General features: G+C 39.9%; 1 protein-coding gene across 1 annotated transcript in view; it reads left to right on the top strand.

Moving 5' to 3' along the window:
* The window catches only part of LOC127417334 (chromodomain Y-like protein 2), an 88,464-nt gene that overhangs the window by 50,882 nt on the left and 24,298 nt on the right, over positions 1-13,284 (top strand). The window contains exon 3 of the mRNA XM_051657300.1: positions 1,296-1,513. Coding sequence (XP_051513260.1) covers positions 1,296-1,513 — 218 coding nt within the window. The remainder of the gene's footprint in view (positions 1-1,295; positions 1,514-13,284) is intronic.

The raw sequence follows: 13,284 nt of genomic DNA, 5'->3' as shown, positions 1-13,284 counted from the left end.
ACAGCTCTACGTGATCTCTAGTATTACTAATAGCTTTAAACGGCTTTAAACGAACAACTTCAGCATTACGGCTTATCACAGCTGAGAGACACAACAGACTGATTAATTACACAAACTCAAGGTGCTTACCTCTTACTGGACTTTCCACATTGGAGAGGACGTGCTGTTTAAAATGGCGGAGGACATTCCGGTTTCTATAGTGAATGACTCTTGCGCACTGGCTACCGCGAAATAGAGAGGAATACCCCCGCTTGGACGGCTATTTTTCCACTGAGAAATCTGATCTTCAGAAAGCTGACAGCATCTCTGCTTGGAAGTGGCAACAGGTGATTGCACACGCTCTGTCTCTCACACACACATATCCATCCTTGTTTATCCAGTAACTTGGCAGAAACAGCACAAGCCGTGAAACTATTTCTGAAGTGACATTTTTGAATTACTAACGAAGGCTTGGACGCATCATTTGGTTTGAACCAGCAACGGCAGATTCTGTAAGTAGTTTCATGCACAAATGTGTTTTTATGACCGTACTCAGTTTTGCCAAATATTTTAAAATTTACTTGTTCATTGAACTGTTGTTTATAAGCAATATCACACTCGCAATTGTGCTATATGGGCCTAAATCAGCACTGCAGTGATTTCCTATGGCACTCGGCCTGCGGCCGATTCACAACAGTGCTGATGTAGGGCCATATCACACTCTTGCTTGAGTGATATTGCTTATATATATACACACACTGATTTTGCTCTCAGGCATTCTTACCAATGTATCCAATGTGTTCAAGTGTTGTGTGCATGAAAGCATGGAAAAATCTGATTATTTCAAATCTCGGTTTTCTTGAACAAGCTCATTTGTTATAACTATTGTCATATAACATTGCATTTAAATACGCTCAGTGTCGGATCCTGGCACTTTTTACATATTTTCCGATCTCTCTTAATAGATGGTGAGAAAGCCAGTTATTTGCTTATTGTAGTGCTCTCATGTGTACTTAATGTAACTTGTACATAATCAATCCATCAATGTAGTTCTCATTAGTTGTTTATATATAATATTTTTAACCAATAGCACTGGTTAAATGGTTTACTTGCAATCGTGCTGCTTATGTGTGCTGAAACAGGCCTTATCCTTATCAAGGCAAATAGATGAGAATAAATGTCATAAACTTTATGCCAAGTATAATAAACTGCATTTAGCTGATAATAATCATTAGGATTCTTTGGTTAACCTAAAAGAACTTAGATGGACAAGAAGTTCTCATACTAATTTCTCTTTTTTCCTCTTGTCGAAACAGGGTCGGCACTTCCTAACGGAGACTCACATTTGCACAGTACAGTCAAACGGAAGCTGACGGAGGACAAAGGCTACATCTTTGACAAGAGACTGAGGTACAACGTCAGACAGAACGAGACCAGCTGCAGATTTCGGGACATCGTAGTCAGGAAAGAAGAGGGTTTTACACATGTCCTTCTATCGAGCCAAACATCAGACAACAATGCACTAACCCCTGAGGTATGTGTCCACACATTTGAAATTTTCTGTACAGATATTATGCAAACTTCTGAGAAATCAGTATCAAAACATTTAATTGCTCTTCTCACCACATTCTATTATTAAACATGACGAAATTTCACAATGGTTGACAAATGTGAAGGCTTCATGATGAAGTTAGTTAAAGTCAATAGCAATGTACCTGAATAATAACTTAAACAGTTTAATGGCAGTGGCATTTGAGGGTAACTCTATCGCCCCCTTGAGTACTGAGGTTTGTTAGAGACCAGACTCTAAATATTATCGATGGGACCTGTGTTGTCAATGCCTTTGCCAAGTGTTCACGTCTGCATACTTGTGAATAAAATGGCTTTTCAAAATTGAAATTCTTAACCCTGGGTAAATGTAATCCTAGGTAATCTTGTTTCATGTTTCACACTGTTCATACTTTAACCTGGGTTAGGAATTAATCCTTGTTATTTTATGTTTCAAGGTTTCACACTGTACATTTAGGCTATTAATCCTGGAATAACACTCTTAAGGGCTTTTCACACTGCGCTTAACCTCAGGTTATCAAGTTTTTAAACCCCATTATTTACACTGCAAAAATGCAAATCAGATAGTGTAGTATGTGTGTTACATCCCTGTGTGTGTGTGTGTGGCTAGTTGCCATTGTCTGTGTGTCTTCGGATTTCCTTGTTCTGTCACCATAGAGAGTAGGGATGTGCACGAGTAGTCGAATACTCGAGTATTCGTTCTGCAATAATTATTCAAAAAGTAAAAATACTAATCAAATTTCGCAAAGTTTTGCTTTGCCGGCCATATATACAGTGAGATGCATGTTAAATCCTGAACACACAAACTAAAATTGGCAGTTATAACAGAATGCACTGGGTGGCGCTGTTGAGTGTGGACATAAGTTGATCACATTTGATGAGCAAACCGTTCTGTCAGTACGTTTAGATAGACACCAAAAAGCGGGTTATTGCGATGTGGCTTACTGTGAGAATCTTAGCGGTATCTTTTTCTTCGCTTTGCGTGAGCTTAAATGCTTTCATTCTATACTTTTTTGTTTTCATGCATTGCTTGTTTAAATGAAAAAAAAAAAAAAAAACACAGGACATAATATAAGCTTGTTTTGGATATAATTAGCTTGTTTTTTTTAAATGGTGACGTTATTAGTGGTTATCATTAATTACCTTCATTTAAATAATAGAATATTCGAGTATTCGTGTTTTATGAGCTTAAATATTCGAATACCAAATTATTGATGTATGCCCATCCCTAATAGAGAGGCGTTCCATTGGTTGTTCCTGCTGGAATCCCCGATGACAACATCATATCACCGCCAATCGCCACAGATCGCCGCCTATATAAAGCCCACCCCAAACACATTTGGGAAGAAGTTTTGGGTTTGAGGAGGAAGTTTAGAGGAAGTTGTGAGAGAGAGTTTTGGCTGTGATATACATTGTTCGATCGTCTGTAGATAACCTATCCATTTTGTGTTCTTGTTTGAGTTTGTACGTTCTCTGTTTTGTTTTCCATATTGGTTTTTGTTATTCATGGTTATTTGATTTCATCATTTTGCCTGTTAGCATGATACTGTGGAAAGCGGACAGGTCAGAAGGTCACGTGATGTACATTGAGCACACGTAGGTATTTTTAGGATTGTATAAATTTAGGTTAGGAGTGAGTGCCACCCTCTGTATGTTTTGGCTAGGAAGAGCAGTTTAATTAGGGCGTCTTGGATGCTGAAGATCTTTTCTTTTGTCTTTTTTGTCTCTAGTCAGTTTAGAGGTTTACAAATAGTTAGAGTAGATTTTGTTTTGCTTATTTCATTTGTTTTGCACCGCTGTTGATTACCACAAAAATCGAGGTCACAGTGAGGCACTTTTAAGGGAAGTGAATGGGTCTAATCCGCAAATGTTTTATAAATGCTCTGTTTCAAGAGTATAGCCACAAGATGTAAACAGTGTGTGTTAATATGATTCTAGAGTGATTAAATCACTTATTTACCTTTTCTGTGTAATTTTTAACATTAATTTTAGGGATTTAGGTTTTACAGTGTTTCGTCGTCATGGCAACGAAGTTGTAAAATTGGATAAAACTTTACACAGACATGGTAAGCAAGAGATTTGATAACACAAAAACCATGTTAACACACATATTGTTTATGTCTTGTGGCTACACTTTTGAAACCGTAAGTATTTTAACTTTTGTGGATTGGCCCCATTTACTTCCATTGTAAGTGCCTCACTAGAACACAAATTTTTGCTTTTTTTTTTCGAAGTCGAAATACATTTTTTTGGTAATCAAAATTATGCCACAAATGCTGTCAACTGAGTTTAAAGGAATAGTTCACCCAAAAATGAAAATTCTCTCATCGTTTACTCACCCTCATTCCATCCCAGATGTGTATGACTTTCTTTCTTCTGCAGAACACAAACAAAGAATTTTAGAAGAATATATTTGCTCTGTAGGTTCATACAATGCAATGCAAAGTGAATGATGTCCAGAACTCTGAATGTCCAAATATCATGTAAAGGCATCATAAAAGTAATCAATATGACTCCACATGGTTTAATCAGTGTCTTCTGAAGCGATCCAATCTGTTTTGGGTGAGAAAGACCAATATGTAATTCCTTTTTCACTAAAGATCTTGGCAGCAGTCTCCTTGGCATTTGTGATTTCAAGCTCGATTTCACTTCCTATTGACCTGTTTCATGTGACTTCACTGTATGACCATGCCACCATGTTTGTGACCAAAATTATATATCCCTTTTATGTGCTGCAATGTGAGATGCGACAATAACCTTCTTCAGGAATTAAAAGCAGCTCTTACATTGATACAGACAGGAACATCACAGACATTTGTTCAATACTGTGACTAAATCAGACCAGAAAACAACACAAAAACATTTTTAACTTCTAAATGAGAGATGTTTATGGTGATGTGCCGGTGGGCATGTGTACTCGCATGGCAGGGTTGTTCTGAAGCTGCTGAAAGAGGGCTTGGATAAGATAGACCATTGTCATCTCCCAGGCAAATACAAAGTATTGTGTTACCAATTTACATTGTATCATTACCTGATGTGGCCGCTAAAATGTGTGAGATCACTGCAGCGACAGTGACAAGGATGGACACCAAGGCCAACAGTTACATCAGGAAGTGGCTGGGCTTTCTGCGTTGTCTTTTAGACGTAGCATTGTTAAGACAAAACGCCTTACAACTGCCACTAAAGTCCATCAACCCTGGGCTACAAGCAGGAGAATACCAGGCTCTTCCAAGAACTATGGGAATCGACAGACCAGGCTGTGAGTGCTAGTCAAACTCAGGTTCGAACAGGCTGTGCTTGGAAGGCAGAGGAGGGTGGTTTTGTGGAGGCTCCTGCTGCCTCTGTGAAGAATTACTCTCAAGTCTTGGGGTTATGGTGCCAGGAGATAGACTTTATTATCAGAGATAGAAAAGCTGAGTCATCTGCTGAAGAACTCACGCAACTGGGTTTCTTCCCGCTTATATATGATCTAACAAGGTGTGGCTAATACATGTCACTGTTATCTATCATTTTGTTCTGTGACCCCAGTCTGTTTTTTAAGGAGTGGACAGGAAACATCTGTTTGAGGGGCCTCACCATACATGTTCTCTAGTGTCAAAACAGAAAACTCAGTTTACCATATGTGAGCACAGGCCTCTACACAGACACACACAGTAAGATACATGCTTGACCAAAAGAAATAATTGTAGAATAAAATGGCTATATTTACATTGATTATACTTGATTAATTTATATTCAACTTAGTAAAAAATATTCCACAGTTTCAAGATTAATGCAACAAGAGATTTTTGGAAGAACCCAATCAGAACGAGCAGGCCTTGGATGGGGGATGGCTCCCAAACTGTGATCAGCAGCCTCTATAAAACAGAGGAAAGCGATGGTAGTGATGGAAGTATCTAGGATGGAATAGGAAGGGTATATGATTAGAGCAGTCTGCCAGCAGCAGCAAGGGTGCTGGACAGTATAGGAGGGTACATCTTTAGAGTTTTAGGATGGGCTGACCTGTGGATGGTGCCCCAGGCCAGGCTAAGTTTTCTAATAAGATTCACCTATGAAGCTCTTCCAAACCTTAGAAATTTTTTAGTGTGGTATGGCAAAGTGGAGAGCTGTCCCCTCTGTGAGGCCCCAAGATTAAATCTGCAGCACATGTTGGCTGGGTGCAAGACCACCTTGGACAAGGACGGTACAGTGCTGGCATGATCAGGTCCTGTGAAAACTGGTGGATATCCAAGAGATGATTAGTGTAAAGGCAAACACAGGCCACAATGCTGCTCAGAGGAAGTTCGATCAATCCTGGTGCCTGGAAGTAATTGGTCAATAGTGGTCAACCTTGGCAAGCAGCTAAATTTTCCTTCTGAGGTCGCCATTACCTCCTTGAGGGTGGATGTAGTAGTTTGTTTGGCGTCAGTTAGAAAAGTCATAATGATTGAGCTAACTGTCCCATGGGAAAGGGACTGGATGCATGAGAGGAAGAAGCTAAAATAGGCTGATCCGGTCACCGAGTGCAGGGAATATAGATAGAGGGCTGCCACTTTCCCTGTGGAGGTCAGTTGTCAAGGATTTATGGGAAGATCAGTGCAGCATCTATTGAAAGACACTGGTATCACTGGATCAGCGTTGAAGAAGTCTGTAAAGGAAATTGCAGAGGAAGCTAAGAAAGAGAGCTTTTGGGTATGGTTTAGGAGGAAGGACAAAAAGTGGGGTGTGTAGAAGTGAGAAAGTAGGGAGATGGGACATTTGAGAAATGTGGTAAGGTAGTATGTGGGAGAGGGAAAGGATGGGGAGGAATTATTTCCGCTGACCCACTTGGTCCTTTATCACGGGGGGGGGAATAATGCCCAGCAGGTTCAGACAGCTACTTGTGCATCTGATTGACATCCCTACTGATGAATATAAATTATGTGTAATGATGTCATTGCTTAATTTCTGACATCCAGATGTTGTGGCATACATGCAAAACGTATGCAAATAAAGGAATATGTAGGCACATAATTAATATAAGTAATACAATGTATTAAGTTATATTAATAAGGGTGTTTATTGTCATAAGTGTTACATTCAGACCCTGTGTATTCTTACACTTTGATTTAATGTCTCTCTGAGGTCCATTGTCTGTATGACTGGAGGCTAAATGGCTTTGGATATATTTGCCAAAGATTATTTGGCTCCATAAAAGATAGACCTACTAATGCAAGTGACACAGCATGGCAATGAGTTGACATGCAACAAAACGCAAAGATTATAAACAAATCATAGATACAAATGATTTCACACTGGAGCTGTTTTGGAGCTTGTAACTGTATGTCTTCCTTATTTTGAATGTATCTCTGCTGTGTGTGGTGCTCTTATGGTGTTTACTGTTTGCCAGTATGTCATGCCAGTATGATCTTTGATAGTGACAACAGAACTATTCACAACTGTTTTCTATTCCAAACATTTTTAGCATTTTACAATTTTGTTAAATTGAATGTAATGTTACAGTGTGGAGCATCAACATATAAGGGGGCTCTTAAAAAAAAGTAAATATCGCTGATCGGATAGGTATCAGCCGATCACAGTTTCAAAATATCTGATCGTATCGGCCACAAATTTCCTGATCGGTGCACCACTAACATTTATCCAAACTGATCTCGAAGGAAAATCGGCAGCACAAGATAATATGTTTTGTCTGCTTAAATCAGTCTAAGCTCTCCAAATGTCCGAACTGCCTACCAGTGGCCGAAGCTGGAGCTACAGTAGTACACATGTGCATCTTTACAACTGTGTTCTTTCACTTACTGTCATGAAAGACACAATTATTATCAAGATTTGAGTAGTAATTACATAAATATACTCCTAACCCTAACAGTACTGAGATCAAAACAGCGTTGTTTCACTTCTGTGCACATGTAGTATCTCACAAGCGGGAGATCAGAAAGGATGTGACGTCAAAGGCACAGCACAGATTTCTGGGGCATGAACATTCAATGCATGGCGGGTCCAAATTTGGGTGGAAACAAATTCTGAACTAACACAACGATTTCCCATGTGATCATGTAAATTTATGTTGTCATGGCATCTTACCACTGTCACGATTTTGGTCAAGTTCAGCAAGAACGGTTTCTTTGTTCCCTGGGTCACGTATCCGGTGTGCACGGCCATCATCACGACCACCGTCCACCACTCTATTTGGCAGGTTTGGCGCTCCAGCGGCGGTCTCCCGCCCCTGAGTGCCCAGCTGTGGCACAAATCCGCCCCCAATGTGACAGTCTCCACGGGTCACGAGGACAGACCTCTTCCTCCCCCGTCCCAGGCTGTTCCGGGTGTGGTCACGAAGAGCCAGGTAAGTGCTTCGATGTCCCTAGACTCAGCACGGCCATGACATGGTGTGGCACCTCGAGCTCCGCCCCGCCGCGAGGCCCCACCGGCCGGTACGTCCGACGACATTGTCCCCTTGGTCCCGCGGAACTTGGACGCGTGTCTTGCGCTTTCCAGTCTGTCGCGATGGCTGGTCCGGACCGTGCGACTCGGCTACGCGATTCAGTTCGCCAGGCGTCCGCCCGGGTTCAGCGGTATCCACTTCACCTTGGTGAAGGACGAAAGCGCTGCTACCTTGCGCGCGGAGATCGCTACCCTCCTACGGAAGGGCGCGATAGAACCTGTCCCTCCGGCCGAGATGAAGAAGGAGTTTTACAGCCCCTACTTCATCGTACTGAAAAAGGCGGTGGGTTGCAGCCAATCTTGGACCTGTAAGTACTGAACCGGGCTTTACACAGACTCCCGTTCAAGATGCTGACGCAAAAACGCATTCTGGCGAGCGTCCGGCATCAAGATTGGTTCGCGGCGGTAGACCTGAAGGACGCGTAATTCCACGTCTCGATCCTTCCTCGACACGTTCAGAGCATCCCGGTTCAGAGCATCTCTTTTCTCGGTTTGGAGTTGGACTCAGTCTCTTTGACAGCGCGCCTCACAAACGAGCACGCCCAGTAGGTGTTGGCCTGTTTGAAGGCGTTCAAACAGAAAACAGCGGTTCCACTGAAACTTTTGAGGCTACTGGGGCATATGGCATCCTCAGCGGTGGCCACCCTGCTCGGGTTGATGCATATGAGACCGCTTCAGCACTGGCTTCAGACTTGAGTCCCAAGATGGGCATGGCGCCGCGGGACACATCGCGTGGCGCCATGATTGCATTATGATTGCAAAACTCCGGCCTGTTAACAATACATAGAATACTAAAAATATGGAATAGTCTTCCTAGCAGTGTTTGGAACTCAGACACACTCTCTCAGTTTAAGTCTAGACTAAAGACTTATCTATTTATCCAGGCATACACATAATTTATCCCTCATTTCATAGCTATACTGCTTTAGTTAGGTCTGCCGGAACCGAAAATACTTCTGTTATTCTTTAACCCTGCCTTAAATTGAATGGCATCTACGCTAATTTTATTCTATTTCTTTCCCTGTCTAAACCTCGGGATTATAACCTCGGGAGCCTGCCAGATCCATCTCCGGTCCTGCCTGATGTCCGATTCCCACTGTGTCGCTGAGTGATGATGACCAACTGCAGTATGTGCCAGCCAGACTTCAAATCAAAGGACAATACATCTACATGTATTTCCTCAATTAATTCGGGATGACTTCAAGGACTTTAACACTAAAACCTATAGTTCATATAAACTCTTTTTGTTTAATCATTGACCCACAACACTTACTTAATTTACTTAATTTTAACCACTAATAGTTCTAAATATAAATAATGAATATTGGCATTATATTCATAAATTTTCTGTTATAGCATAATGTCACGTACAGCTGCTTTGAAACAACGCCTGTTTGGATAGCGCTACACAAATAAATTTGACTTGATTTCACTTGACATGTGCCTGGATTGACCTGTCCTCCCTCCATGCCGTGCCTTGTGTGGTACCTCCCTTTTTAACAAACTCAATGTACTACTTCTGAGGAGCATGATGGCCTTTATTCTACACACCTCAAGGATCTCTGCCAGCTTTTTGCAGAACCTGATCATGCCGCCACCTGTACCGTCCTTGAACCAAGGCAGTCTTGCACCCAGCCAACATGTGCTGCAGATTTGCTCTTGGGACCTCGCAGAGGGGACAACTCTCCTCTTTACCATACCACAGAGACAAATTTCCAGGGCTTGGAAGAGTGTCATAGGTGGATCTTATTAGAAATCTTAGCCTGGCCTGGGGTATCTTCACATGTCAGCCCATCCTAACACTATTAAATGTATCTTCCAATACTGTCCAGTGCCCTTGCTGCTGCTGGCTGACTGCTCAAATCATATACCCTTCCTCTTCCATCTTCGTTACTTCTGTCACTACCATTGCTTTCTTCTGTTTTTTTAGAGGCTGCTGACCACAGTTTGGAGCGATCTCCCATCCAAGGCCTGCTCTTCCTGATTGGGTTCTTCCAGCAATCTCTTGTTGCTTCAGTCTTGAAACCACCCTGTTTACAACCTCCTCTGCCTTCCAGGTGCGGCCTGTTCGGACCTGGGCTTGACAAGCCCTCACTGACTGGTCTGTTGATTCCCTTAGTTCTAAGAACAGCCTGGTCTTCTCCTGCTTGTATACAGTATCAGTGAGATGAATTTTAATGGCAGTTTAATGATAAAACTCAACATAAAACAAACATAAAGAAACGCAGACACACATGCAACGTGGCCACGTACGTCTCTCTCAAACTGGCGCTTCCGGCTCATCTTTATCCCCCTCCCGGCTGATTAGCCCATTCCAGGGCCAGCCATGTGTCCTCACAGCCAGGCCCCGCCCTTCTCCTCGTATCTTATCCAAGCCCTCTTTCAGCTGCTTTAGAACCAATCCTGCCATGTGTTTATCTGACAGATCTGCTATATATTCACTCCCTAAACTTCTAATGGGATGCTGTCTCATAAATTAATTTTGACTTGACTCTCCTTTTCTTTAAAAAAATTTAAAATCTGGGTTACAGTGAGGAACTTACAATGGAAGTGAATGGGGGGCAATTTTTGAACATTAAAATACTCACTTTTTCAAAAGTATAGCCACAAGATGGAAACAGTATGCATGTAAGCATGATTTTAGTGTGATAAAATCACTTACTGAACTTTTCTGTGTAACGTTATAGCCAGTTTTACAACTCTGTTGCCATGACGATGTAATGTCAACAAACACTAAAACCTTAAAATGACTGTAAAACTTTTAGCAACTTTACAGCTCAAATAATACATGAGTTTTAAAAGAAGAATTGTGATAACATAATAATTAATATAAGTGCTTTTATAAAATTATAAGCTTTAAATTTCTACCTTTTAAATGCTTCAAAAATTGGCCACATTCACTTTCATTGTAGTGCCTCGCTGTAACGCGATTTTTGCTTTTTAGCAAAAATGTATTTTTGTGGTAATCAACATTATGCCACAAATGCTGTCAATTGAGCTTAACTTGTATTGAACCAGGAATATTCCTTTAAACATTATTTTTTGAAAGTTGAAATAATGCAGACTAATTGCTTCAAATGAGGCATATACCTTCCCTTACGAAAATCGAGAGTTCATGGCAAATTTGCCGCAAACATGCCGCAAATTCGCTCCTGATAATTTTCACAGGCAAATGAGCTTTGTGGCAAACTTGTGACAAATTGTCCATTGTTGCCAAAGGTTTGCCGGAGGTTCACCACTACCGGCGAAGATCTGCAAACTTCTGGCAACCATTTGTGGCAAATCAAAAGCTAATTTGCATGTGAAAATAACAAGTGGCAAATTTACTGCAAATTGGCGGCAATTTTGCGGCTAGTTAAGATTTTTTGTAAGGGTTTGATTAACAACCTCAGAGTTCATGGTAGGTCTGTCTTTAGATGTTTGTAAGTTAATGTAAAAATCAATTTCCCTATGGGAAAATTAATGGGATTTATAAATCTGAAACCAGGCTGTTGTGCTGTAGGCCACATCCACACTAATAGTATTACGTTTTCTGTTGAAACTCTGTCATAGTTTTCCAAGGTATGCAGTATCAGAGAGCTTTAATGAAAGTTTTTCCAGTGTGGTGACACACCTGTGTGTAACAGAGAGAGTGTGGCAGAGTCTCCGTCATTATCTCTGGATTACAGCACAGACCGTGTGACAAATAGAGATACATGAAGAGGAAGATAGAGAGTAAGAGGAAAAGCCTTGAGCTTCAGGAGATGCAGCTTCTCAAATGCCATGTCTCATGTCAAATCCAGTTTATAGGTGCCATTAAATGCAATACAATGCATTCATAGTAATCATTCTTCCCTAGAGTTTTGAATTTGTGTCAGTGTGACAGCTGAGAAATGTCTAAAAAAAACTTAAAGATTTGACAACTGTTCTTCCATTCAGAAATCAGAGGTTAGTGATGTTTTACATCTGCACACAGCAATGACAGCCTTTTAGCTAACATTGCATTTACTATTTTTCATGAAAATGGATACTTATGGTTGAAAACGAGTAGCATCATAGACCCTATAAAAATTGTGAAAAATGTTTGGTAACACTTTACAATAAGGTTCCATTCATTAACATTAGTTAACAACATTATGAACTAACAATAAATAATATTTTTTACAGCATTTATTACTCTTAGTTCATGTTAGTTCATAGTGCATTAACTAATGTTAACAAATACAACTTTTGTTTTTAAAAATGTATTAGAGTATGTTGATATTAACATTAACCAAGATTAATAAATGCTGTAAAAGTATTGTTCATTGTTAGTTCATGATAACTAATGTTAACAAATGGAACCTTATTGTAAAGTGTTACCAAATGTTTATATTTCCAGAATTTTTGCCACATTTTGAGAGGTTCAATGTCAATGTACTCCAATGTACTGCCAGTGTTTTATGATGAGACTGCAGTTATGTGAACATGCCGTTTTTAATCATTTGTTGCCATTTAAGTTTAATGTCAGCACTAATACTTTAATGTTTAAATAATTTTTTCCTATTGAAAAAATTTAAAAAAGCAGTGAAATACTGGACTTGATGCAGCATCACATGAGCAAGAGCTCATTGGTGCTGTTAGTGATTGTTTTAATATGTAATGACATGTTATTAGCTGCCTGTTAGCTGTCTGATATCATTGAAATAGGTGCCATGAAATATCACACCTGAATCTGTAACAAACATAGGCTGGGTAAATAGCGGGGTAGAAGATGTCCGTGATCCTATGTTTAGCCAATCCGAAGACTTTTTGCCTGTCAAAAATGCTCATTCACAAGGCAGCATATATATATATATATATATACACACTACCGGTCAAAAGTTTAAAACACTTACTCATTTTTTATTATAATTTTTTTTTCCACATTTTAGAATAATAGTAAAGTCATCAAAACTATGGAATAACATAAATGAAACTATGGGAATTATGTTGTGACTAAACAAAATCCAAAATAAATCAAAACTGTGTTATATCTTCAAAGTAGCCTAGAATTTGCAGACATGTACTCTTGACATTTTCTCAACCAACTTCTTGAGGTATCACCCTGGGATGCTTTTAAACAGTGTTGAAGGAGTTTCCATCTATGTTGGGCACTTATTGGCTGCTTTTCTTTATTATTTGGGAAAAGTCATCAATTTCAAAAACTTTTTTTTTTTTTTTTTATATTAAATTTTAGTTTTATAATTAAATTAATATGGTGGCACAATTATGTTTTTGTCTATAAAACTAATTTCAAACATTTAAGTATATGCCTTCAGATCAAAAGATTTTTAAGATCATGAGAAACATTTCAGT

Source organism: Myxocyprinus asiaticus, chromosome 26 (genome assembly GCF_019703515.2).
Source record: "Myxocyprinus asiaticus isolate MX2 ecotype Aquarium Trade chromosome 26, UBuf_Myxa_2, whole genome shotgun sequence".
Classification (NCBI taxonomy): Eukaryota; Metazoa; Chordata; class Actinopteri; order Cypriniformes; family Catostomidae; genus Myxocyprinus; species Myxocyprinus asiaticus.
The sequence above is the reverse complement of the archived record's forward strand: the minus strand, read 5'-3'. Positions and strand labels throughout refer to the sequence as shown.